The sequence below is a fragment of the Aulostomus chinensis genome, chromosome 11 (assembly GCF_037954235.1).
Source record: "Aulostomus chinensis isolate RoL2024-O1b breed Wild chromosome 11, RoL_Achi_v1.0, whole genome shotgun sequence".
NCBI classification, from domain to species: Eukaryota; Metazoa; Chordata; class Actinopteri; order Syngnathiformes; family Aulostomidae; genus Aulostomus; species Aulostomus chinensis.
The window spans coordinates 17,931,940-17,957,500 of NC_141330.1; the positions used below are offsets into that span (position 1 = coordinate 17,931,940).

General features: G+C 42.0%; 2 protein-coding genes across 10 annotated transcripts in view; one reads left to right on the forward strand and one right to left on the reverse strand.

Moving 5' to 3' along the window:
* Nucleotides 1-6,283: 6,283 nt before the first annotated feature.
* ttk (ttk protein kinase) lies at nucleotides 6,284-17,829 on the reverse strand. 5 transcript variants are annotated; one of them, XM_086217347.1, is made up of 25 exons: nucleotides 17,743-17,829; nucleotides 17,219-17,306; nucleotides 16,912-17,134; nucleotides 16,621-16,727; nucleotides 16,391-16,531; nucleotides 16,135-16,249; nucleotides 15,339-15,420; nucleotides 15,110-15,222; nucleotides 13,925-14,012; nucleotides 12,799-12,907; nucleotides 12,441-12,663; nucleotides 11,960-12,066; nucleotides 11,072-11,215; nucleotides 10,838-10,995; nucleotides 10,444-10,589; nucleotides 10,065-10,194; nucleotides 9,608-9,694; nucleotides 9,312-9,469; nucleotides 9,006-9,157; nucleotides 8,776-8,900; nucleotides 8,449-8,523; nucleotides 8,168-8,344; nucleotides 6,796-6,892; nucleotides 6,603-6,688; nucleotides 6,284-6,526 (listed from the first exon to the last, which is right to left on the reverse strand). In XM_086217347.1, exons 2-25 carry the CDS (start codon nucleotides 17,304-17,306, stop codon nucleotides 6,461-6,463), a joined length of 2,997 nt encoding a protein of 998 aa, XP_086073473.1. In that variant the 5' UTR covers nucleotides 17,743-17,829; the 3' UTR covers nucleotides 6,284-6,460. The 5 variants fall into 5 exon arrangements, with proteins under 5 accessions (XP_086073473.1, XP_086073474.1, XP_086073475.1 ...); XM_086217348.1 differs by having other exon boundaries at nucleotides 17,506-17,829; XM_086217349.1 differs by having other exon boundaries at nucleotides 10,838-10,983; nucleotides 17,429-17,829.
* A 3,337-nt stretch (nucleotides 17,830-21,166) lies between these two features.
* ebag9 (estrogen receptor binding site associated antigen 9) overlaps nucleotides 21,167-25,561 on the forward strand; it is a 5,844-nt gene continuing 1,449 nt past the window's right edge. The window contains exons 1-5 of one of the 5 annotated variants that reach the window (XM_086217353.1): nucleotides 21,167-21,300; nucleotides 21,906-22,009; nucleotides 22,194-22,275; nucleotides 22,372-22,527; nucleotides 23,339-23,449. In XM_086217353.1, the coding sequence (XP_086073479.1) occupies nucleotides 21,927-22,009; nucleotides 22,194-22,275; nucleotides 22,372-22,527; nucleotides 23,339-23,449 (432 nt within the window). In that variant the 5' untranslated portion in view covers nucleotides 21,167-21,300; nucleotides 21,906-21,926. Of the gene's footprint in view, nucleotides 21,540-21,905; nucleotides 22,010-22,193; nucleotides 22,276-22,371; nucleotides 22,528-23,338; nucleotides 23,450-25,561 lie in introns of all 5 variants that reach the window. The other 4 variants (XM_086217352.1, XM_086217351.1, XM_086217350.1 and 1 more) reach the window with 4 other exon arrangements.

Consider the following 25,561-nt stretch of genomic DNA (forward strand, 5'->3'; position numbering starts at 1 on the left):
CCGTGCTTCACTCTCTTCAAAGTGCGCTGTGGCTTGAATTCAGTGTTTGGGGTCATCTGGCAAACTGTTGGTGGCCCTTGGATCCAAAGAGAACAATCTTATATTTATCAGTCCACAAAATGTTTCTTCATTTGCCTTTAGGCCGGTTGATGTGTTCTTTGGCAAAGTGTATTCTCTTCAGCACAACTTTGTTGTGGGACTTTGTTGGGGCTTCTTTCCGTCAGATCAGATTCACGCAGGCGTCTTCTAACCGTCACTGTCACGATCCCTGTCTCGTGCTGGCTGTTTTATTTTGTAGTCATGTCCTGTCTTCCTGACCTCCCTCCTGTGATTACCTCATGTGTCTCACCTGGGTGATTTCACCACCCGTGTCTTGTTTCCCCTCTTGTATTTAACCTGTGTGTTTTCCTCGGTTACTTTGTTGGGTCATTGTTGTTGTCACTGTCGCTGTCTTTGTCGCTGTTGCTGTTGCTGCTGTTGTTGTTGTTGTTGTTGTTGTTGCCTGTCGTTGTCATCGTCATTGTCATCGTCGCCTGTTGTCCCCTCATTGTTGAGTCAAGCCTCCTGCCTCAGGCCACGTCTCCAGCCTCACGCCCTCATTCCCCGTCTACAGTCGTCAGGTCTCAAGTTCCCCCGTCTCTCAATAAGCCTCTTTTGTGCACCGCCCTCACTGTTTGCAATTGGGTCGCCATCATTCACTCACCATCCTCAACCCTCAAACCCTGACAGTCACAGTACTCACGGGTGACTTCCGACCGTCTTTGATCAACCTGGAACCGATCGCTGGCTGAGTCTTTGCCATTTTTCGCTATTCTCAGGGTTCCTATAAGTTTCAACAAGTCAAATTTAAGACCTTTTTTAAGGCTTTTTGAAAATAATAGCACAAAGCAACATATGGGAAAAAAGAACTGAACAAATTCATTTTTAGAACTGTGAGCTTAGTACAAAATTTTGAATTCTGAACTTTGAACTAGTTCATGTAGAAAATGAACTTTCCCTTCACTGTTTGTCTCCATATTTAGCAAGCCTTCAGACCCCTCGAGTGACTCTTCTTCAAAAATTCTAGGAGCTACATGTCTAGTAACTTTTTTTTTGTTTGTTTTGGTGTTATGGGAGACTTTAAGAGACTGTAACATGAAAGCACACATTGTTCTTCCTATTCTCAACGAGCAGTGGATCCTGCTCTTGGCCCCTCCCCTGTCCCAAAGTGCTCACAGGCGGCCCTGTCCTTGTGTAGCAGACTGTCCCTCTCAGCTGCAGCAAGAGCAGTGGATGTCCACCCCTCTGCATCCAGAGGAAGTGACAAATGTATTGACTTTTTCAGGTCTTGTGAACACGTTACTCCGTTCCCCAGTTCATGTCCTTAATGAGCAGCTGGTCCACCCCCCCCCCCCCCAAAAGAAAAAGTTCATTTGTAGGTTGAAACATATTTAAGATGTTTTTCACACACTTGTCTGTCTCCAATGATGAGAATCCTTCATCTACCACATAAAGTCCATTATATATAAATTCATTATTATGCAAATGAACTGATGATGTCATCTAGCGATGTCTGGCTACTATTGGGACAGCCAATAGCTGCTTTTTGGGATTTGGAATCGATTGTTCCCACCACATGAATACAGTTTAGCCAAAGGTTTGTCAAAATCATTGCATTGAATGTTCATAGCAAAATTAGCATCCAGTGAACAGTTGTTATCAGAATAAATACTTGTGGTTTTTATTGGCATAACTTTAAGCTTGCATGCAAAAAGAGAGTCACAGTCAATTTAAATCCAGAAGTCAGTTTTTATTTCATATAAATTAGACAGTTGCACAAATGAAAATGAAAGGAAAATGGTTTAAAAAAAACATTCTCCACTCCAAAGCTTCTTAAAGGTCATTTTAATGTTTAAGGGTGGTGCTGAGGAGGACCCCCTGATCCTCCCTGTCATGGCTGCCATGATGTTTTCTTGTGGTGCTGTGGTTCTTCTGATGAAGGGCGGCATGTTTGCTGTCTCAGGCTCCACCAAATATCTTCTTTAGGATGCCAAAATATGGCCTTTTCAGGACTCCATCTTCCCCGGCATTGGTGACACAAGGGTTTCTTGTGCCGCATCACTTCAAGTAAAGGACCCCATCGTCCTTCTACCGAATGGTGGGACGATGTACCCGGCAGAGGACGCAGTGACCCTTCGTCACATCAGTGCCACAATTCTTTAAATAGGGAACAGCCCAGGCTTTTGTGTTTGGCTCTGTGCTTCCTGCACAGAGCATCAGGATCTATCCTTCAAAACATGTAGCAAATTCTCTGGTCGTATTAGAATTCAGGGGCAGGGGTCGGCCTCCGGATCTTAGCCTGGCTGGCACCGCAGTTCACGCACGACTTGTGAAATAATTATTGTGCAGTGAAATAATGTTGCTTGGGGCAGGGGATGGCTCCCACATCATATCACCCTATCGCTGGCACCATAGTACCCAAGGTACTTCCTACCAAGGTTGGTGAAGTAGTTCTCTTCAGCAGCACTGGTGCTTGGGGCAGGGGTCGGCCTCCAGATCCTTCTCTCCATGGCACTGCTGTTCATGGTGCGGCGATGGACCTGGCAGAGGACGCAGTGACCCTTTGTCACATCAGTGCCGCAATTCTTGACGTAGGGAACAGCCCGAGCTCTTGTGTAAAGCTTGGCTCTGTGCTTCCTGCACAGAGCATCAGGATCAATCTTTGAGAACAGGTGGCAAATTCTCCTGTGGTAGGAGAACTCAGGGGCAGGGGTTTGCCTCCGGATCTTCGCCTGCCTGGTGCAGCAGTTCACTCCACGCCTGGCAAAATAATCATTTTGCCTTGCAGCACTGGTGCTCGGGGCAGGGGTCGGCCTCCAGATCCTTCTCTCCCTGGCACTGCTGTTCGTGGTGCGACGATGGACCTGGCAGAGGAAGCTGTGACCCTTCGTCACATCAGTGCCGCAATTCTTGACGTAAGGAACAGCCCGAGCTCTTGTGTAAAGCTTGGCTCTGTGCTTCCTGCACAGAGCATCGGGATCAGTCTTTGAGAACAGGTGGCAAATTCTCCTGTGGTAGGAGAATTCAGGGGCAGGTGTCGGCCTCCAGATGCTTCTCTCCCTGGCACGGCTGTTCATGGTGCGGCGATGTACGTGGCAGAGGAAGCTGTGACCCTTCGTCACATCAGTGCCGCAATTCTTGACGTAAGGAACAGCCCGAGCTCTTGTGTAATGCTTGGCTCTGTGCTTCCTGCACAGAGCATCGGGATCGATCTTTGAGAACAGGTGGCAAATTCTCCTGTGGTAGGAGAATTCAGGGGCAGGGGTCAGGCTCTGGATCTTAGCCTGCCTGGTGCAGCAGTTCACTCCATAATTATTTTGCCTTGCAGCATTGGTGCTCGGGGCAGGAGTTGGTCTCCAGACAATGTCCTCCATGGCACCGTAGTTGCTGCTATGCTGGACGGCGGATGGCTCCCAGATCATGTCCATAACCTCATTGCTTGCGCTGTAGTATCTTTGGAGCTGGGACTGGACCAGATACCTCACAAAGGCACTCATAATGGGGCTTCAAAAGTCTCTGCTGGTGCTGAATTGTCTTCCACTTGCTCTCAGTTTTGTCTGGTCCCAACTTGCTCTCACATTACTAGTTGTGTTCTTTCTTTCTATATATATGTTCTCTCACCAATTCTACATTCAGTCATGTCTTCTGCTGTCATGTCAAGATGACAGTCACAAGTCAGAATGTCTTTCTGTGATCTCGTGGACTGAGACTTAGCAGGCTGTGTTCTCGTGAGGGTCAGAATTCAACCCTCATCTTGAGTTGAGAATTACAACGCTCCCATTTTATGTGCGCATTTTCATAAAGTCCAGGCCAAGAAAAGCCATCTTTTTTTGTAATTAAATTTGTAATGATGCTACCTTGTGATCATGGGTAAATATTTTGTTGTTGTGATCCTGGATTAATTCATCCAGGAAATCATGGAACTCCAGGTTTATTCAGGACCATTGAACTACATCAAATGACCTGAGAGCACAGGCTGGGGGCACCGTCCATGCACGAAATTTTTGACCTATTCGCAACACCATATGATAGCTTTTGGATTTCTCATTTTATTGGTTCCACCTTGAATATTTTTTTGTTTATGTGTTCGAACTGGTTTCATTGTTGCTTACTCCTGCAGGAACATCTTTTAACACGATAGATGTAACATAATGTCAATTCAAGACTTGGTGCCTCATTTTTAAGACCTACTACCAAAATTTAAGACTTTTTAAGGGCTTTTAGGATTTCAGATTGTTGAATTTTAGATTTTTAAGACTGCGCGGGAACCATGTATTCTTCCGTTCATTCGAGTGGTAATCTTTTATTTTCTTCCACGTCTCACTGGTTTGGCTTTCTGTCTTGAAACACTGGAGATTATTTTAGCCGCTATCATTTTCTGCACTTCTTTATACGTTTTCTTTCCTGCGACCAACATTGTAATCAAAGTACGCTGTCCCTCTGATTCAAACCTGTTTTTTCACAGAACAAACGACCTCACTAATTGAACCCCACACTGCTTCTATTTTGAACACACCCCTTTCAATTAATTATTCAATTGCACACAATCGGGAGCACGCATATCATAAATGTTGGGTCTGTTGGTTTTCTATGATTCTACTACAACTACTGGTAATAGTTTGCCATGAAGTAGTATAACTTCCACCCACATCAGTGACTGATCAGGTTGGTCATGTTGGACTGCTGTTATTTTGAACACAGCCGTAAATGACGGTGCCTTGCGGTTGATGGCGGGTCTTTTTTGCATTCTCTCTCATTATGCAGTGTATATTTGTAATTTTCGAAGTGGAAATAAAGACTAAACTTGTTTAAACCCCGTCTGAAATTTAAATCTTCCGGCACACGTTCCCACAACACCAACGGAGTATTGATCAAATGTCTCCTCAACCGTGTGTTCATGAAGGTTATTTCTCTTTGGCGGAGCGCTGCATATTGAAACTGAAGCGCACCAGCTGGTCCTGTCCCCTCATGCTGCCTGACTCCAGATGCTTACAGACCAAAGAAAACACACAGGTTTCTAGTTAGTTACTCACGATGAGCCACGACACTATAATGTGGTTGGTTGTCTGGCAGTTGCAGTTTAGATGTGGTAATGTCATTGTCCTACAATGTTTCCCTCCATTGAACAAAGATGTTACGCAATCATCAACACAGTTTGTCTTCGGAGGATGTTTCTCTCACTCTTGTAACCACTGTAACCTTCTCATTGCTTGAGACAATATGAACACAAGATAACTCTCTCCAACCTATCGGGGGCTGTTTATTGCAGCAGCAGCAACCTTCATGCGATTAGCAGCTTCTCCTCAAGCAACAACTAAATGAGTTCACGTCGCTCAGTGTTGCAGCCTTTAAATGTGAAAGCTACGAGCTGGGCCTTTCCTCGCCCGCTCCACTCATTACAGTTTCATTACAACATTTTTAAATAGATTTTATTTGATTACAATCTTCCAGACAGCGAATTAGATCATGTCATATTAAGCAGATTTGCATTACTCTGCGATGGCCTGAGAAACACACATTCACACCATCTGCAAGGGATGCAGCCATGTCGGGGTTAAGGTTCAAGGATTTCTGAGTCTGTTGGAAGATTCTGACATGAGCTTAGAATCACGTACATAACTGGACAAGTGAAACCAGAACCACCTATCTTGCATCAGGACATGAGAAATTTGCTCCTTCCTGTCAATTGACTTTTTTTTTTTTTTTTTTTAAATCGGACCCGTTACCCTTCAACACAATATTTTTAAAGTTCCGGAGCTATAATAGCTTGGATGTGAAAACCATATTAATCGATAAAAAGGTTTTGATGGAAACTCTATGCTTCCAGTTTTCATGTGTTGGCGTTGAAGAGGCCTAGACTGCTTAGATGCACACCAAAGGTTTCTCACAAATGTGAATAAACTTGTGCAAATCTGTAAATGAGCACTTCAGCTTTACTGGGAAAATCCCTCCACTTCACAGGTAATTAGATACCAGCATGCGGCTTTAACGGGATTATTGCACGGACGTGTGTTGATCCCATGCATCATCCTGTATAAGTAGCATTTCTACCATTACGAAGCCCAGGACACAAAAAGCAGTCTTTTGTTTCCCCACCTGAAAACATTACACTTGAATTCCTTACATTTCAAATTAAAAATTGTTTCCTGCATCTTAATCACCTTGAATCCCACTTAAGTCGGATACTGTGGCCCCTCCCACTACGAGGGAGAACCAGCCATGGTGAGACAAACCGGCCAAGACATCCTGAAGATACAGCAAGTTTATTGAAAAGTGAAAGATAAGACTTTCAAGAAAAAAAAAAGCTTATATACATTTGTTTGTGCCACATCTTGCAGACGACATGTTACTGTATCAAAGTGGTAACTTCAGCACGGTTATGGGAAAAAAAAAAAGAAAAAAAAAGACATCTTCTGGATGTTCAGGTTGACTTGGCACACTCTGCAACATCCAGTTTCCTGCCGCTGCTGCACATTTTTGCCAGATTCTGTGAAGAGCAGAGAGCAGAGTTAGCAACTGGTCAAATTGTGGACGGAAAAGAGGTTCCGCTGAGTAACTCTTACATTAGCTGCTCGGATGATGCTGTTGGGAGACTGAAGGGCTGCAAGGTCCGTTAGGATTTTCTTGAGATCATTATTGCATGGATGTTCTGAAAATTGTGAAGAGGAAAGGGGTCACTGTCTCATCGGAAAAGCAAAGCTGGCCTTCTTATGCAGGCTTCATTTCTCTTAGAAGTGTGTGTGTGTGTGTGTGTACCAGGTTCTTGGGATGCAGGTGGCTTTAACTGCAGGTATGGATGCTCCAGCAGCTCTGCGATAGAGATCCGCTCCCTGGGGTTCCTTACCAGGCACCTCTGGTACAAGACAACCCTTCATGAGCTTATCTGTGCTTTTTCATGGCTTCAGGTTATGCCGCTAATAATTAAAATGCAGCAACACTTGCTATCTATCACGTAGAACCAAGAGGAGCAGATTTATGATGATGCTGGAAACACAGTATGAATGCAGGGCCGCACGGCTGTTACAGACGATCAGTTCTATTATAACCGATGGGAGCTGCTATGCTGCTCTTGATGCTATTTGCCTTTTCAGACAGACAAATCTACCTGGTTTGTCCCAATGAGCACCTTTATGAACACCAACTTTTTTTTCCTATTTATATTTGGGGTTACACTATACAACAGAGAGCATTTTACATGATGTTCCCAGTTGTGCTGAGTGTTCCAGTCTGCACCAGCCATCGGTGGTTGTGTGCAGCTGTTGTGGAAAGTTGGCGCAGGAATCTGTAACTACATGAGGGGTACACACTCCAATCTGTCAGTGTGTGAGGACAACACTCCTCCACACTTGAGCTGGGGTGAATCACACGTTAGTGTTTTCAAACAGACTCTGGATGCAGCCTGGTGGTGTGTGTGATCCCTCATCTGGCCCAGTTCTTACATGTGTGATCCCCAGTTTCTCAGCAGTCAGTTTGTCTCGCTCTCAGTCTCCCCTTCGTCCGCTGAGACTGTGAAAGTTGCACAGCATCTTTCCAGCTGTGAGGGAGCGAGCGTGGCCAGTGAGATGGAACACACTCTGACTGTGTTTCTTCACAACTGGCAGATTTATGAACCTAGCTGCCCTTGAAAGAGTGTCACAAATATTGACATTGCTAATATTAAATATGCCATCATGGACGCCGTCCATTCATTTAATGTCAATCGTAAATAATTATCCTCAGATCTACTCCTGTCTTCATGATTAATAGTGATATTAAAAGTCTGTTAATTTACATCTTCACACTGTCAGCTGCCAGCTCTCTTCCTGCTTTGGCAGCAGAAACTTTTGGTCTGTATGAAGGATTTATACTGCCTACACAACTGTGACATTTAATCCACAATTTTTCATCCCACTGGTTTTGGCGCTTGCTGGAAAACAAATACAGGCAGGTGCAGTTAGCATGAAGTTATGGCTGTGAAAGAAGCAGTGCAGAGCACTTCGATCAGAACAAGAACTCTGTGAACCTCCTGCTAAATGGTCGTTCAGATCCAGAGTCTTGCATGATTTATACGTGCATGTTCGCAGAGTCGTGGGAATACTCTTGGATGTATGCACCTTCCCCTATTAAGAGTTTGTTCACGGCCCCTCACCTTTAACACATCCATCAAATCCTTCTCAGAGATATTGGGAAATTCAATCGTATGCGAGGGATCGATGATGGCGTGCAGCTTGGCGATCTGATTGGTGATACTTTGGAATGGAGTCTTCCCATAAGTCATGCAGTACAGGATACATCCAAGGGACCACACATCACCTTTGGGACTGATCTTAAAAATAAAAAAAAAAAAGCCACAGAAATAAAGAATTTATCCATACTCACAGAATCGCAAAGGATTACAAAAATGTAACTGAATAAAATGAGGACGACTACCTTTGATCGCGCTTTTCCTTGCTGGGATGAAGTGTCTTTGATGGCTTCTGGAGGCATGTAGTTCAGGGTTCCTACCTGTGTTTGACAAAACAACATTACAGCACAGCTACAGTGCACGTCTACAACTGTGAAATTACACTAAAGCTAACCCTTAATATCAGGGTTTCTTTTTTTGCTTTGCTGAATTTGACGTAGATCACTACCTTGCGTAAAATGGTATGTTGGTTGTACCTTGAGTCAAAGTGCTTTTCACACGCTTTCTCAATACACGGATGGTGGCTGCTGTCATGGGGTTCAGTATCAGTGACCCAATATAAACATTCTTACTTGAGAATCTTTCATTATGCTCGTCACATCTGGTTGGATTCGGTTGGCGATGCCAAAGTCGATCAACTTCAGTGACGCATTCACAATGACAAAGTTTGCTGGTTTCAAGTCACTGTGGACGATTCCTGCATAGACAGACGTACAACACACAAGTACAGGAGAAATTACACTTACTACACAACACTGAGTCAATAAAGACACCAAGAAAGAGCTACGGAGACAACAAGAACCATGTTTGTGGATGGTCTGGACGGCCTCCAGCATGTTCTTCCAGTAGAACTTCCTCTCAAGAGGATTCACAGTCTTTTTGTTCCGCAACCAGGTGTTCAGATCCAGGTGTCCACATTCCATCAGCATGTAAATGTAGCTGCTGGTTATTTCACTGCAGACACACACACACACACACACACACACACACACCCATCAGACCATTAACAGATCTCAGAAAACTGTGTCAAATCTGTGTATGCACAACAAGTTCCACATGAATCTGGTGTCATTTTAAAAACAACGGTTTCTTTTCTCTGAGTACTTACTAGTCATACAGCTTGATAATCTGATCACTGTACTGCTGCAAGTGGTTCAGATGGTCAATCTCATTTTTGTAACTTTCTATAGTCTGAGCGTCAGCCTCCTCAAGGTCTACATATTTCACAGCATACAACTGGTTTTTGTGGTCCAGGACCTGGTACACCTTGAAAAATAAACTCAGTGTCAATAAGGTCCTGGCAACAAAACAATGTGAAAAAGTAAAAAGGAAAGAAGTTAAGTGCTGGATGTTTGAGATGAGATAAACTATCCATACCAAAGGAAATCACTAGTAATTCTTTACCTTACTGGATCCACCTCGTCCAATCATCTTTAGAATGAGGTACGTCTTGCCCTTGATGGTGAGGGATTTATTCGAGGAAGAGGAAGCCTGATGAGAAAGAAAAAAATGTATAAGTATACTTAAAGCTTAAAATCAGAGATGGTTTCACTCTGTAGTCTTGTTGAAGATTCTAAACATTCTGATATCTAATTTATCTGTTTTATATAAATCAGCATTAAGGATCTAGAGCCCCTCCAATCATGTCACCAAATGAAAGCAAACATGGGTTGTGTTGGGTTGTTACAATAATGGAAAAAGTAGCCGTTTTTCCCGATATAGTTTCAACTTTCACTTGTAGCAGCTACTTCAACCATCACACACATCGTTATTATCTTGCAGGATCGGATGGCAACATTCATATGTATTGCTTTGACCGTGTTGCTTGAGAGTGAGGCCGCAATCAGTCAACATGTCCTACCTGTGGAGTCTGGAAACATGGTGCTTGGTTTAGTGGTGTGCATGGTTGAGGAAGAGGTCCGGCTCTCTGTGCTGCTGCGGCTGAGGAAGACGACACTGCAGGACCTCTCTTTAGATCTGGAGTGACAAAGCTAAGAGCGAGAGGAAAGAGAGACGAGCAGGGAAAGGAAAAGGTTATAGAAACTCTCTGACAAATCTAAACCCTGGGTAAAAGTTTTTTTCAGAAAACTATTCCCTACAAGTGAAATATTTAATCTGAAATGAAAACACACCCAAGCTTAGCTGTGTTTCAGCAAGTAATATTACTTTTGAAATGAATTTATCATGAGCTTGTAAGTGTTAATCTTCCCTATGTCTGGAGTCACACATCCAGGCGTTACCTGCTCGCACAGGGATTTCTGTAGCTGTTTGGTGTCTGGCAGACAGGTTGTGGGTTCAGTCCAGATGGAAGTTGGAGAGATGGAGTAGGGAGCGACTCCAGCACACGAGGAAAAGGTCTGGGGTCCGGAGGGGTAGTACGTTTATCCTAGACAGAAAAGTGTAATACATCTACATCAATTTGATTTCAAAATAAAGGCTAGAGACAGCAGATGGGTGTCATTTAAATTTTAAGAAGAGTTTTTAAAACTGGAGAGGATGTGGAGCATCAGACAAAAATAAAGGAAAAGCAGCATCAATGACTAGTTGGTGTGCCAGCACTCAAATATTTCTGCATAAATCACACTTCCTTGAGGTTACCATTTCTTTCCATGAAATGTAAAAGAAAAATCAGACCTCTGGAGAAACATGCTTGATCTGAGTTGGCATCTTCCACTCCGATAGGGGCTCCCTGCTGGCAGGTTTAGGCTGATCCGCCAATTGGTTCAAAGGGACTCGCGCAGGGAGCTGCAGTTCCTGGTTCCCCAAACAAGTTGCCACACCTGTTTGGAAGTCTAAGATATAGTTGAACTTTTCAAACTGGGTCCACATCAGGGGTTCAACATCGAGAGAAGCGTGAGTTTTCAGTACCTGTAGAGTGCTGCTCTTTCTTGGTGGGAAAAAGCTGTTTTTCTCCAGCTTTAAGTTTGTGTATGGCCACTTCTAGGAGCTCAGCTGGCTTGGCATTTAATAGCTGTGCTTTGTGCAGAATTGAAGTTGCTTTGATCAGATTACCTTAAGAAGGAAGAAAAAGAAAAGGTACTTCAAAAAATGTCTGGATAGTCAAACAGTCACAGAAATGACCACGATGACTGTCATGTCATATTCACACATATTCAATTTTACATGGAGGGGCTTGAGAGATTTTCTTATTTCCAAGTGAAATGACAGTCGAACTTCAGGCTTTATACTGGTCACCTCCACACACAACAGCAATCCAGATCAAGGTGTGAAAAGACATTTTTCTGTGACAATATGAACGAAAATGTAGAAGCCCTTCAGACGTGTACGTGTATCTGGTCTCTCACAACCAACAACCATCCCATGGCCCCTTTTCCAGCTGCAAAAAACCTGCTTACTCCTACATCTGGCTTTTATCCATGATGGAAGGGTTTAATCAGCCTTCATTCCAGGGTCAAATGATCCTGCAGCTCTGGTTCCGAGTAGCATTGATGTAAACAAACAGATGACGCGATAAATAACGGCCTGCTTCCAGGATGATGCAAGGCCACATCCTCTGCGACTTTCTTTAATCTCAGCCAAAAATACAGGCATTCATGTTCCCAGCATGTTCTTGGCTTTAAAGGCACAAACAAGCAATGCTTCTACCTGCAGTGGGAAAAGGGGTCAATCCATGTATTTTAGCAGGTTTAAAAACCTGCATGTATGCAGGTGCAGTGGAAAAAAAGGTATCACAGAAAGTAAAGGTGTGCATCTTTTTGTTTTTTGTCTATTACATATAGTCGGTTTTTGATTTACCCTGAGAGAGCACAAACTGAGCATGTGCTATGTGGACAAATGCAAAGCTTTTGCAACTGGATCTTGCAACATTGAAGTGGTCTTGGGCTTCATCAGGGTCTTCAATGCTTTAAAAAAAGAAAAAGAAAAGACGTGATTGTACAGAGCAAGAAATGATAAGCTCAAACCCTCAGTCACAGTTGTACAAACCAGTTTTATAAACATAATATTGCTCTCAGTGTACACTTGTTCCATGGAATAACTCCCAACATTACTGTGGTTTACAGTGCCGTGTCTTCAGTTTGAGATCTTAAAGAAGATGAACATGAACATGATGAGCTTCCTTTACCCATTACAGTTCCTTTTTTCCACATGTAGTATAATATTTACAATTGAGTTGCTAGTGTGTAACCCATTGAAAGAATTGTTTATATTCACTGGCTGATACTTGCTGACAAGTTAGTGCATCCCTACCCAAGATGTCACGTTCACCCACACTCACCCCTTGAGTTCAGCATATCTGACCAGTATTCTTGCATAGCTGGCGTTTTTGTAGTATTGGGTTACTGGCAGATGGGAGAAGACTACAGAATAGCAATCCTTCAGCTTCATGAGCAGGTTAATGTCAGTATGAGGGTTGCCTCTCTTCTCCAGGTTTGTCAGGTACGCCCAGCAGGACTCAGGGGAATTAGAATTGACGACCTGATCAAAATTATGAGTTACATCTGAAAAGAAACAAAACAAGTAAAATGTCACCAAGACAAGCAAAGACGCCTGTTTTCCGACCCGACAGAAATTATTCTGGTCCTCTCAACACTGTATAGAGTTACAGTGTAGCACATTTCGTGGTGATCCATTACCTTCCTTTCTCAAGCTGTCCCTTGTGTCGTGTGTGTGGAGGAGTGTGGTTGTGGAATCCACAGTAGCAGGGTCTTCCCAAGGGCTATACACAGGGCTGACAGATGGTGGCTGCAAAGCACATCAAATTTTTAAAATTCAAGAGAAAACACCTGCTCCATCAGCATATATGGATCATCTTTGCTGAGCAGAAGACTGACAACAGGGACTATTGAGTGTAAACTCCTCTGGGATTGTCTATTAGGGATGGGGAAAAAAATCAATTATTAATTAATGGCAATTATGTTATGGACGAGTATGACTCGTTTATTAAATTTTCTAAACTCGATTATTTTTTGCATTATTTTATATTGAAAAAAATCGTATCCTTCAGTCAGCAAAAGTTGAATGTTAAACCCATGCAGCAGCGGCCAGAGCGAGAAAGCGAGTGAGCGGCAAACTGAGTGATGAAGAACCAGCAGCAATTAGCAACCTACCACTCTGCCAAGCTCCATCTGGGCTCAAACGAGTGTGCGGAATCGTTTTGGTTTTCATGGAAGGAGCTCTTAAACATGTCGACAGAACACACGCAGTCTGTTGACACTGTCAGACTAAATTGAAGTACTCAACAATACGAGCAACTCCCACTTTCACCCAGAGGAGGCTGAGTGAGTTTAAGACAACCGCGTGAAGCCCGTCATTCCGCTGAATCAAGTACTCTCCACGAGATGACAAAACGACCCCCAGGCTTGGAGCGAGCTAAAAAAAAATATATCACTACATCAATATGCTATGACATTGCAGAAGATTTGAGACCATACAGTGTTATGGAAGACAAAAGCTTCCACAACATGGTGTACAATATAGAGCCAAGGTACAGATGTGATACCATCCTGGAGCTTATTGAGTTGTTACTCAATAAAAGAAGTTAAGTCATTCGCCAACTGACTGTTTTGTTTTTTGTTTTTTAAATGGTGCAATAACTATGGTATATTTTGGGTTAAGGTCACTGTCAAATGGAAAAATCAATAATCGGTAATCGAGAATCGTGAATAATCAAAAATCGGTTGGTAATCGAATCGGGACATTAATAATTGGAATCAAATCAGGAAATCGGACAGATTAACCACCCTGATTATCAATACCAACCTGAAGACTGACAACTTCTTCATCAACAGCACATTTCTTTGAAGACGACAGCCCACACATCGCGCTACCACTTGAACCAGATGTTTGCCTAAAACACAGTGAAGAGCACACATCATAAAGTAAGAAAACTCATTCAGTTGATACACTCAGGAATTAGCAGGCAGAGTGAACAAGGGAAATAGTATCAAAGCATTCTGTTAAACAGCACATTAAATTTAGCCTCATTAGTCTGTGTAATATAGGGAGTAACACCATGTCATGGTTTCTTACCAGTATACCACTGACAAATCAAAGGCAATGCTTCACAGCTGGGTATTAGCAAGGACCTCACAACACAATATGGATCATGATAGAAGAATCACAATGTATAATTTAAGTAAACATTCAGAATTCAACTGGTTATGAACCTAAGTTGTCTGTGTGTACACCACATTTTTGGAAAACTCAACCAACAAACGCAGTCAAAACTATCCAATACAGAATTTCCATTCAAATTTATCAGAACAATATTTGCATTTTGAATGCACTAAATACACCCACAATAATGTATAAAGTTCATGATTGTGTGTATGTGTATTTAATATATATACATATATATACACACATATACATATATATATACACACACACACACACATACATATATATATACACACAATATATATACACACACACACACACAATAACAATACTAGGGGCTGTCATATGGATATACAATCATTCTAAAAGTCTCTACATACTGTATATCACTGTCCTGATTTATTGAAAAAACCCTTAAAGGGATACACCAAAAACCATGTATTTTGAGCTACTGAAGATATTTTGTTTTTTCCCCAATACTGTGTGTTCTTTGTGACTCCAAAATGCATGAGGAGCCACATCCGAGATAATGCACATCTCCTTCCACCATCCATATGCCCAGTAATCCAAAAACAAATTAACCACAAACCTACTGGTTTGGCGCTGTGGCAAACTAGCACTGAGCTGGAAGTGTTATAATTTGTTTGTTTTAGGCTCAAACCAATATACTTGGAAGAAGAACCTCTTTAATGACCAAAGTGTTTCATGTCCTTAGCAAATGGCCATTTTCTTTTATTCCACAATCAATAATGTTATATTAGTGAACACAGCTATGCATAACACAGATTTAATTTAGCACCATGACATTGTCTAAGGAAAAATTACCTGGACAATTTGGTGACGACAGATGCATCACCTCTGTTTGAGGCTCTTCCATTACTGTCATCATCATCATACTTTTCTGGGATAGAGAAGGGTACAACGGGCACTCGCACAGGCTGAAACGTAAAGGTTCACAACTAAAATTTTAAAAAACTAACAGTTTTTTAATTTGTTTCAGAGACTCTGAGAAAGTATCACATTTTAGTAGAAAGACAAGCAAGTAGAAACTCACCACACCAATTATTCTTTTGCGTTGTGATGCTGATCTCCAGATTGGTAGGTGGTCATCTGATGATCCACTGAGACGCTCATTCCTGAAACAAGACACACACACTTCTAGGGCACTATAAAAATTCCATTTTATTCTTTCCCAAATTCCGTTTTGTCCATTTAAATTTTTTAGAATTCCATTTTTTTTAACCTTTTACTTATATTTTACCACAAAACAGTGTTTAAATAATGTTTATGAATAAAATGCACACTAATTACATAGAAATGACCTTACATTCATTGAGGCAACACAATATTGCACTTTTCCTCAATATTTTATTCATCATCTGTTCTGCTGGCTTGCATTCGCGTGATGCTTTTCTTTGTTTTTTTTATGACTTTTGGACAACAGGCGGTCATCACACGTATTTTTCTGCTTCGTCAACTGAGTGTTGACAAAATAACACGTCACCTGACACATAGAAGTCACCGGGGTACTGCTCAGCTCTGTATTTAGGCGTTAGTGTCGTACTGCATAGCTTTTTAGCAGACGGGGGGAGCGCCATGTTTGCATTTTGTTTGGAAACGGCCCAGGGTGCAGGGGTTGTGTCACACTGATTAGCAACCCCCGGTAAACGATTCCCCAGGTTTATGTTCCTCTGTCTCATGAAAACATTTCCACGATATTCCGCATTAAAAATTAATTCCGTTTTCATTGCCAAATTCCACGATCGAGGAAATTATAGGGCCCTACACTTCATGATTCCTAACTGAAGAGAAGCCTTGCTCGGTGTTCAAGGCTTTTGTTTTACTCTTACCCCGAACTGAAGATGCTGGAAAGCTGCAAGTCACCTGTCCCATCAGACATCCTGCTTACTTTTTGGAACTCTGAGCCTTTTTTAATAGAGTCAGGCACGATGCTGTCTGAAGATACTGGGAGTGAAAAAAATGTGGTAACATATGAAAATTAAATGGGAAAAACAATATATCAAAAGACAGGGTTCTAAGGTATAAACACACACACAAATATATTCAATGTCATTACAAGAAAAGAAACCATGAATAAAGCCTTACGTGGTGCATTTTCCTTGTCCTCTGCACTGACATATCTTTTCCCCGCCTGCATCTTCTGCAAGGCAGCCTCCAGCAGCTCTTTTGGTTCAGCACCCAACTCAATAGCCTTATGCAGTATGTGAATGGCTTTCTTTGTGTTGCCTGGTAAAGAAATGTAGTGTGTCTGTCAGATAACATGCCATGAGAATGTACTGAGATGTAAAAGCATAGTGAAATGCACATATCTGTACCTTGGGAAAGTTCAAACTGCGCATATGCAATGTGGACTAATGCAAAGTTCTGGCAGTGAGATCTTGCATCTTTGAAGTTGAGCTCAGCCTCATTAACATCTTGAATTCTGAGACAATTAAAAAAAAAAAAAGCCAGGTGAAGAGTTGTGGCATCAACACCATAACATTTATAATAATTTTTAAGAAACACAATGCCTCTAAGATAAGTACAAGACAAATTGAGACATACTGTGATTCCAGGATCAGTGTAGTTTTACTTATCGGGTTGAAATTGCAACTGTGCTTACTCACACTTTAAGCTCTGCAAATCTGACCAGCATCCTGGCATAGCTCTCGTTTTGACAGTGTTTTTCCACTGGCATATTGTTGAATACTCTAGTGTAGACGTCACTGAGTCTGGTGAGGTGGTTACGATCCAAGTGGGGGTCCCCTTTCTTCTCCAGGTCCATCAGATATGACAGGCATGCTTCAGGCGAGTTGGACCCGATGATCTGGTTAATATTGTCAGTGTCATCTGTATCAAAGTACATGATACTGTGAATAAATATGCTATATGGCTGCTAACCTTATAGTAAGGCCACAAACGACATCCAATTACCTTCATTCAGATACTTTTTAATTTTGTTAAGCTTTTGGAAAAGCATAGCAAGTTGCTGCTTTCTGTCTGTGTTCTCCTCTTCTTCCATCTGAAATTGAACAGAGTGACAAAAAAAATCACTAATTGGCAGAAAATGTACACTGGTGCACAAATAATTTTCTTGAAGCAAAGCACAGGAATCGGTAAGGTTAGAAATGACATTTACCGTACCAGCTCGGGTGTGACGAACACGGCAACAACAAATGGAGTAATAAAGATGGTTCTTGGAACTATAAAGAATTACTCACTCGCTACATGGCAGAAAAGATTTACGACTTAAAATTAATTTGTAGCCTCATGCCCCACTCCGCAGTACACAATTGAAGCTAAGCGACGTATCTTGGCTAGCTAGCTCAGTCAGCAAGCTAACGTAACATTTACGAATAGTTCCGCTAATGGTCGCGCGAACGAGAGTGAAGGGCTAAATAAAGACATGCTACACATGCACGACTGTGTTAGTATCGATGTTATTCTATCTTTCGCACCGTGTCAGCGCTGTTTGTAATCCTTTTTTCTCCTGCGGGGCGGCTGCACTTCAACTGCCAGTTTTCAAATCTACCACGTCTGTTCAAGCCGTGTGTTGATTGGATGGTTTGCTCTGATGACGGAGGACGTTGAGTCCACGTTGGGTGGTGATTACTTTTTTTCCAATTAAGTTTTCCTTAATTCTCTTTTACAAAAATAGAAATAACATCGGGGGTAAAGTCAAATAAGCATACATTTATACAGGGGTGACACAGATCACCTCAAATGTTAGTCCACAATAGTAAAAGCACCGTCCTCAATAGCGTTCAAGCAGAGGTGCCCACAATATATCCTTTGATGGGCCAAAATTCAAGCTAAATGGGAGGTGGGTGGGCTGAAAGAAAACACACGTTTGTTTGTTTTTTTAAATGCCACTGCCTCTGATGTCCTGCTACCTCTACCACTAAATCGAATTGTGATAACATCCATCCATCCATCCATCTTCTACATCTCATCCTGTCAAGGGTCGCGGGGGGATGGAGCCTATCCCAGCAGCCTTCTGGAGAAAGGTGGGGTTCACCCTGGACAGGTCACCAGTCCATGGCTGGGCCAACACATATAGACAGACAACCATTCACACCTTTGTGATAACATAATTATTCAAAAATATTTAAAGAATATTTTTGTACCATTTATATGATAATAACAAACAGCAGAATTACCGAATCCTTCAGTGCATGTTAAGTTGCAGGCTGGTCAGTATTCTTACATGACAAGGACTGATCTGAGAGACATTATCAGCAATTTCTGTTTGTTATAAAAATGTCACAGTGCAAATGAGTGCTTGTTTAAATTATTACATCTGTGTAAGATTTGTAGACAGTGAACTGTTCAAAAAAAGTTCCTTTTGATGGTTGATATTTACACATTATTTCTCATTATTTGAACATTAAGAGAGGAAAAGAAAGCCAGAGACAAGAGAGAGAAAGGAAAAAAGACGAATCAAGAATGTATCGCTGGTGGAGGCAAAAGAAATAAAGATATCAGGGAGAAGAGAAGTCACTGTGGGAAAGTGAGGCAAAAGGACAGGAGGTGATAAGAAGGGAAAAGTTTAAGCAGTGAACAAGAACTACAAAGAACCAAGGACCTCAAGGTATCAAAGGGATGCAGGAAAGAGAAAGAGAGGAGAGGCTCTGCTTGGAATGCAGACTAGAAACAGGAGGTCATGTGGTGGCAAAGGTGTGAACAGGGAACAAGAAAAAGAATGAACTGAAGGTGTCAAGTAGAGCAGGTGGAAAGGAAGAGGCAGGAGAATAATCTAAAGCACTCGTGTCATTGACAACGACGTTTCTTCCTCCTTCATTCTAAACGAGACTCCTTTTGCTCTCAGTGTCGCAGGAAAACTACTCGGCTTCAAATGACAGATGTGACTGATGACCATGAACTGGTGTACATACTGTAGTGCAGCATTGAATATCCAAATATTTCTCTCAAGGGTTGGAATACAGAAAAGAGAAAAAAATGCTAAGGGGACACATAAAGAATCTTGAAAACATAGATGTCAAGTGTTGGTTAGTGTTATCAAATGGTTTTCACTGCCTCCAAGTGGCCAAATCATCATTGTACAGATAATTTCCACAAAACACAGACACAAATGGCTCAAAATGTTGTTGAAATAATTCTTAAAACAGAAAAGAAAATACACACACAGTCAAACACATTTCAGAAATGCCAGTAAAACGCTGATGCTGGGTTCTCCCTTAAAGACAGGGTGAGAACTCCGCCAGGAACTCGGAGTAGAGCCGCTGCTCCTCCACGTTGAGAGGAGTCAGACGAGGGCTGCGTCCGAATTGCCAAGAAGCTGGATCGTAGGTCTCAGAGTAGGTCGTAGGCTGTCCGAAACCACAACTGGCGTGAGTAGCGACCTACTTCGCAACCTAAATTCCAGCCTAAACACGCCCACATTGTAGGTAGGTTCAGGTGCATCCTACGGAGCAACCTATGGCCCACAATGCACCGCGGACTTCTTCTTTGTCCCCTAAAAACTTGTGGACGCGCAAGTCAAGTTTGCGCCACCAACAGTCTCCCATTCTTATGCAACACAAACATTTATTGTCATTTTTGATGACTATTATTTTATTACTATTGTGATGACTTTACTGGTGCGTTAATGTGCTTGATAATACAGAATGAGTGAAAGGTGAGATCAGTACGACAGTCAGGCCAGCAGGTGGGGCTTTCTTTGGTGCCGTCTACCTATTTGCGGTATCTGTGATCAGCCAGCAGAGGTCGTGCTTCGCCACCAATCTTCTAGGGGTGCCTGAATGGTGCTGCTGTGTTTAGGTCGTAGCAGTAGGACGTAGGTTGCCACTTGGCAATTCGGACTCAGCCCTGGTCAGGATGCCTCCCAGACCCCTCCTTAACGATGTGTTCAGGGCAGTCTGAACGGTAGGAGGCCTCAGGGAAGACCCGGGACATGATGGAGGGAGTATGTCTCTCAGGTGGCCCGGGAATGCCTCGGAATCCCCCGTGAGGAGCTGGATGAAGTTGGGGAGAGGGAAGCCTGGGTTTCTCTGCTGAGGCTGCCCCCCCCCCCACCCCCCCGACCCTGGATAAACGGAAGAAGATGGATGGACGAATGGAATAAATGAAAGTTTGAGGGACGGATGAGCTTTATTTTGGGTGTTTCAGCTGGATTTAGCCTTTTTATTCCAGTTAATGTTGGAAAGTTAAGAACATTTAATGAGATCCATGTGACTCATAACTATTTTGTGGTTTAATACATGATACTATTTGGACTGTCTAGTCGTTACTTTTTCAGAAACCATATGATAAAAACAGATAAAAAATGCTTTGGTTCCAGGATCATACATCAATATTTTAGGAAGGATGCTGAAATTTGGCTGGAGGGCACTGTGACACGGTTAATGAATAATGACTGTTCCTGTGGCCAAAGTCTACATCCAAGATTGATGTTCCCATTTAAGTGGTTTCTAAAAGAGTAGCTTTAGATATCAACAATTGTTGTGACACTTTTTTTTCCTTCAACCTGACTTTTTACAATATTCAAGAATAAAATCAGAATCAGTCAAAGTAACAAAGCTTGTTGTGGACAGAAGGACATATAAAATACATCAGAATAAACTGCCTTTTCTCATTTCTGTGGGATTTTTTCAGCGCGATTTTCTCACGGTAAAACGATGGCATCCAGCTTTTGCTGCATATCTAAACTGATCCTTATATTTCTGTGTTAATAATTCTCAAAAAAATCTGTAATAACGTAATCTATATTTACGTGTTGTGGTCTGTGATTCAGACCCTACGCCACAAAGCATATCTTTGTATACAGTAACACACGACAAATATTTGTGATAATAACTACAATTTCGCTCAGTAGCAGGGTCTTTTGTCTCCGACCCTTTCCGAGCCCCTGAACGCAGCATGTGTACACCGTACTTCCCTGTCCCTGCTCCTCCCAGCTCAAAGATGGCAGCCACGGCACAGAGATGAGCGACGACACATTTACTCAAGAGCTCTGTCAAGAAATATAATTGGGATGTACCGCTGTTGCAGTCTTGGTAATAACATGTCAGTGTAATAATGTGATACCGCTAATGTGTCGTCAGACTTACGCGACAGAAGGTTTCAGAAAGACATGTTTTTCTGTGGGCTAAGCTAGCAAGCAGCGGTTAGCAAATAAATGAACTTGTCTCTTCTGCCTCACGAGAAGAAGGCATCTGCTCCTAAAACGGTGTGTTCTCCTGCAAGGTGAGGGTATATTTGCACGACAGAAGACTTAATGTCAAGGCTGGAATAGGTGAATATGTTGCAGTTCTTGTTTTTAAGCAAACAATTGTATGTTACATCAAAATTTTAGAAGAGCAATTAGTGTTGCAGTATTTGTGTTTTTCTGTGTTACAATGCTTTTACAAATTTGCCATGGAATTATATTGTTTAATAGCACGGTAGTATTTCAAATTAGGCAAAATTAAAGTGTGTCTGATTTAATGAAATGATGAGGAATAGTATGACGTTCCTCATTTTCATATCGGCACATATGTCGAAGCAAACTTATCTTGTATTCTGAAAATTTGTCTCACAACTCATCCTAGTAATGTTGAATAATACAAGAAACCTACGTTGCCTGCCACTGTAGACCAAAAAATATGAATGTTTGTTTCAGGTCTGCCAGCTCAGTCTCGTCATGGCCATCACTCAGTTCCGTCTGTTCAAGATCTGCACATGCTTAGCTAGTTTGCTCTCTTTTGTGAAAAGGTTGTTATGCAGGTGAGTTTCTAAATATCATATAGATCTGGGTTGTTCCTTTATTGGTGTGCTTAGAATTGTATGGACCTTGTCTCACTAAATCTAGTGATTAAAAAACATCTTTATGATAAATGCATAAAAAGAAACGAACAGCTTTTAATCATAACTGTGACTCTAATTTTTTTTTCACTGTATCGGGTAACAGGAGCGGAAGGGGCCGGAAGCTCAGCGGTGATCAAATAACTCTCCCGACAACTGTGGATTTTTCCTCCTCTGTACCAAAACAGGTCAGTGTTTCCTCGTCTGATAGCCGTTATGTATTTTAAGACCTCTCCCTTTTTATCAGATAGATTTAATTGTAATTTGGGATTCATTCTACACAGCCAGAGATTGAAGAATGGAGCTCATGGGATGAAGAAGGTCCCACGAGTATAAAGATTGAAGGTGGCAATGGGAATGTTTCCCCTTCGCCCAACGAGGAAGATGAGGAGCCGGACTACTTCAAAGACATGGCGCCGACCATCAGGAAAACACAGAAGGTTTGTCATCTGGCTTTGTAGTCATTTGAAATCTTAGTTTCGAGAGCTGCAACAACTCGTTTAGTCAAGCAAAAGGAAAATAATCACTGACTGTTTCAATAATCAATGGATCATTTTTGTCTTGTTGTTTTTTTCCTCAAGCGATCATCTAAAACATTCACTGGTTCTATACTCTAAAATATCAGGATTTGTTTCGATGTTTTTTTATTGATGACAGGAAGAGTTTGGGGGTTTTGATTGTTGGATGGACCAAATAAGTGATGTAAACTCGTCACTTGGGGAGGTGGAAGCAGTTTAGATTCTTAAAACCTTTTTGTTATATTAAGCAGTTGATCCTGAAAATAACCAACAGATTAAATGGTGATTAAAAAGTACCTCTTTTCAGCTGCTCATAAAAAAGAAACAAACACACACACACACGTTGCTGATGACAGGCACCTTCAAGAAGGCCAGATGCTTAATAGTATGCTTCCTGCTTGCCATGTTTGCGCTGGGCCGGACAAGAACATGTTTTACATCCATCAACATCATGGATACACACCACCTGACTGAAATATCACGCCATTAACTGATGGGAACTCACCACTATTCACCAATTGCTCGTCTTTCATAATGAAATTTGCTTCATGTGCAAGTTTTAACGCATGAGAGCGTCTGCATTGTCAGTAAAATGAGATTTAGCTTGACTTTTCTCCACGTTCACTGTAAAAACACTTACATGCCGAGAATAACGGGATCCCAGTCTCCACAGTCTTGAATGATTAAGTAATGCCTCGTGTCTCTCTCTCCCTCTCTGGTGTTCATGGTGCAGATATTGCTGAAGAAAAGGGAACCTTTGAACTACCTGGTACCTGATGGCTCAGCAGGATTCTCCAGCAGACTGGCAGCCTCTCAGGATATGATGACCTTCAGTGCACCTTCAGTGAGTTGTTGTACCCTCAGGAGCTTCAGGCAGACCCTCATCTCTTCACAGTCAAGGCTTTTTGCCTTTGCAAGTTTGAACACGACAGTTGAAAATGAAAGGAGAAAATTTAGCTCCATGCAAATGCAGGATTTTGCATTTCCTAACTTTTTATATAGAAAACACCTGAGGGAAGGGACTAGTGTTCATGGTTGTGCATCTGTGTCACTCTTTCTTTCTTTCCGTGGCCTGCTGCAAATTGGTGCACTTGGAACAGGTTTCTCGAGGACACACGTTTTTGGAGCCATGGATCGAGTCTTTTCAGCGTCGCTGTCCTTCAGAGTTGTCAGAACTTTGAAGTAGATCAGTTTGAATATTGAATATTCCCTCTTAAACACACAATATTATAATAATAATAATAATACATTTTATTTAAAGGCACCTTTCTTGGCACTCAAGGTCACCGTACAAAGCATATATAAAAAAACATAAAAAATAAAAGCTGTCCAGGGTGACACCGAGGCTCTTAACTTGGGGGGGAACGTGAGACAGTCGAGTTGTCAATCGTGAGAGAAAGAATGGATTTGGTGCAAAAGGAGGAGAACCTCGGTTTTATTGCTGTTTAGTTTGAGGAACCACATAAATCAACTGGAAACTTTTTGGTTTTTATTTCATAGATGCAGTCAGTGAGGGAGGTGGGCAGGAGAGAGGACGAGGGTTTGGCGTTGAGGTAGAGCCGGGTGTCATAACAGGGGAAATGAATATTAGACCTGTCAGTGACATAACTTCCTTTATAGTTATATGTATTTAATAAACACACAATCTGCCTCCTTAAGAGATACAAAATAGACAAAAGCACATGGGAAACACATTAAAATAAAATTTACAACCCAACTAAGAGCTCTTTTTTGCTTTGAAGTGAGAATTGTTAACGCGCTGCCTCTCTAAGTGAGAACTAAAACTGTCAGTACTAACGTAAGTTCATGTGTAGCCACACACGCTGTCCTGATGCTGTCTTTCATGCAAATCCAAATTATTTCCACACAAAGTAAAAGCAATTCCAAACGAGGCTGTTCAGAGGGCAGGTCACTGTCTCAGTGACTGTCGCCAACAAGTCGAGTTACTTGTTGTTTAGTAACTCTTCACCACTTGACCCACATTCAGTCATCACATTGAGAGACAAGGCAGACAGCTGTGGCGGTTGTCCCATGGATGGAAAACTGCCCCAGGAGTGTACGGGGCTCAGCTGCTCACTTTTCTTTTTTCGGCTGGAAATTTCTTTCGGTGATCTCGGCCATCAAAGTGGAGAGCAACCGCTGAGGAAACAGGTTTTTAATCATGAATGTGAAGAGTAGAATACGTGCCGGATTGTACAGTGAAAGTTGTGAGTCGATGGGCTTGTAAAGAAGAGTTGTCAGAGCTGCAGCAGGCAACGTGTGAGCCTGCGCACAGTCCCCTTTGCTTGTTGAGCCCCATTTTGGGCCCGCTAGTCACAAGTGATACATTTTTAATTAAATGCGATCTTTACAAATGCTGAACCAGTGAATAGTTGGAAGCGCCTTCCACAAGTGATAAATTTGAAACTTCTACTGAAAGTTGTGAGACGCTTAGCTACTCCGCTGGTTCAGCTGCAAATCACATAAAATGGAGCTGTAATGCTTAAGATTCTGGCTGCACACCTTTGTTTTATATCCCGCATGTCTTTCATCAGCTGTTGAAAGCTGTTCAGCAAAGACAAAATCCCAGAATGTAATTAAAGACACTCAGAATTGTCTTCTCAGAGGTGAAGGCGGTGGTCTGTGTCTTGGAGGTTTGGATATAAAGAAATCAGCCGGGAATATGAAGTTATGCTCTAACCAAAACAACAACAACACAAAAATGTACTAAACTTAAAATGGCATCCATTATATATAAGATTATACAAAAATATCAATTTAAACGTCAAATTGCTGGATACAAATGTCCTCTGGGTCACGTCAAAATTCTCAGCATTTCTGCCAGGCCAGAAGAAGCTGCCAGTGTTGTGTGTCAGGGGAATTTCTTCTTATGTTTACTTGATAATCCCTCAACCTGAGATTTGATGTTTTGAGACATTCCACAACCCATGACCCCAACTTCTAAAGTTTAAAATAA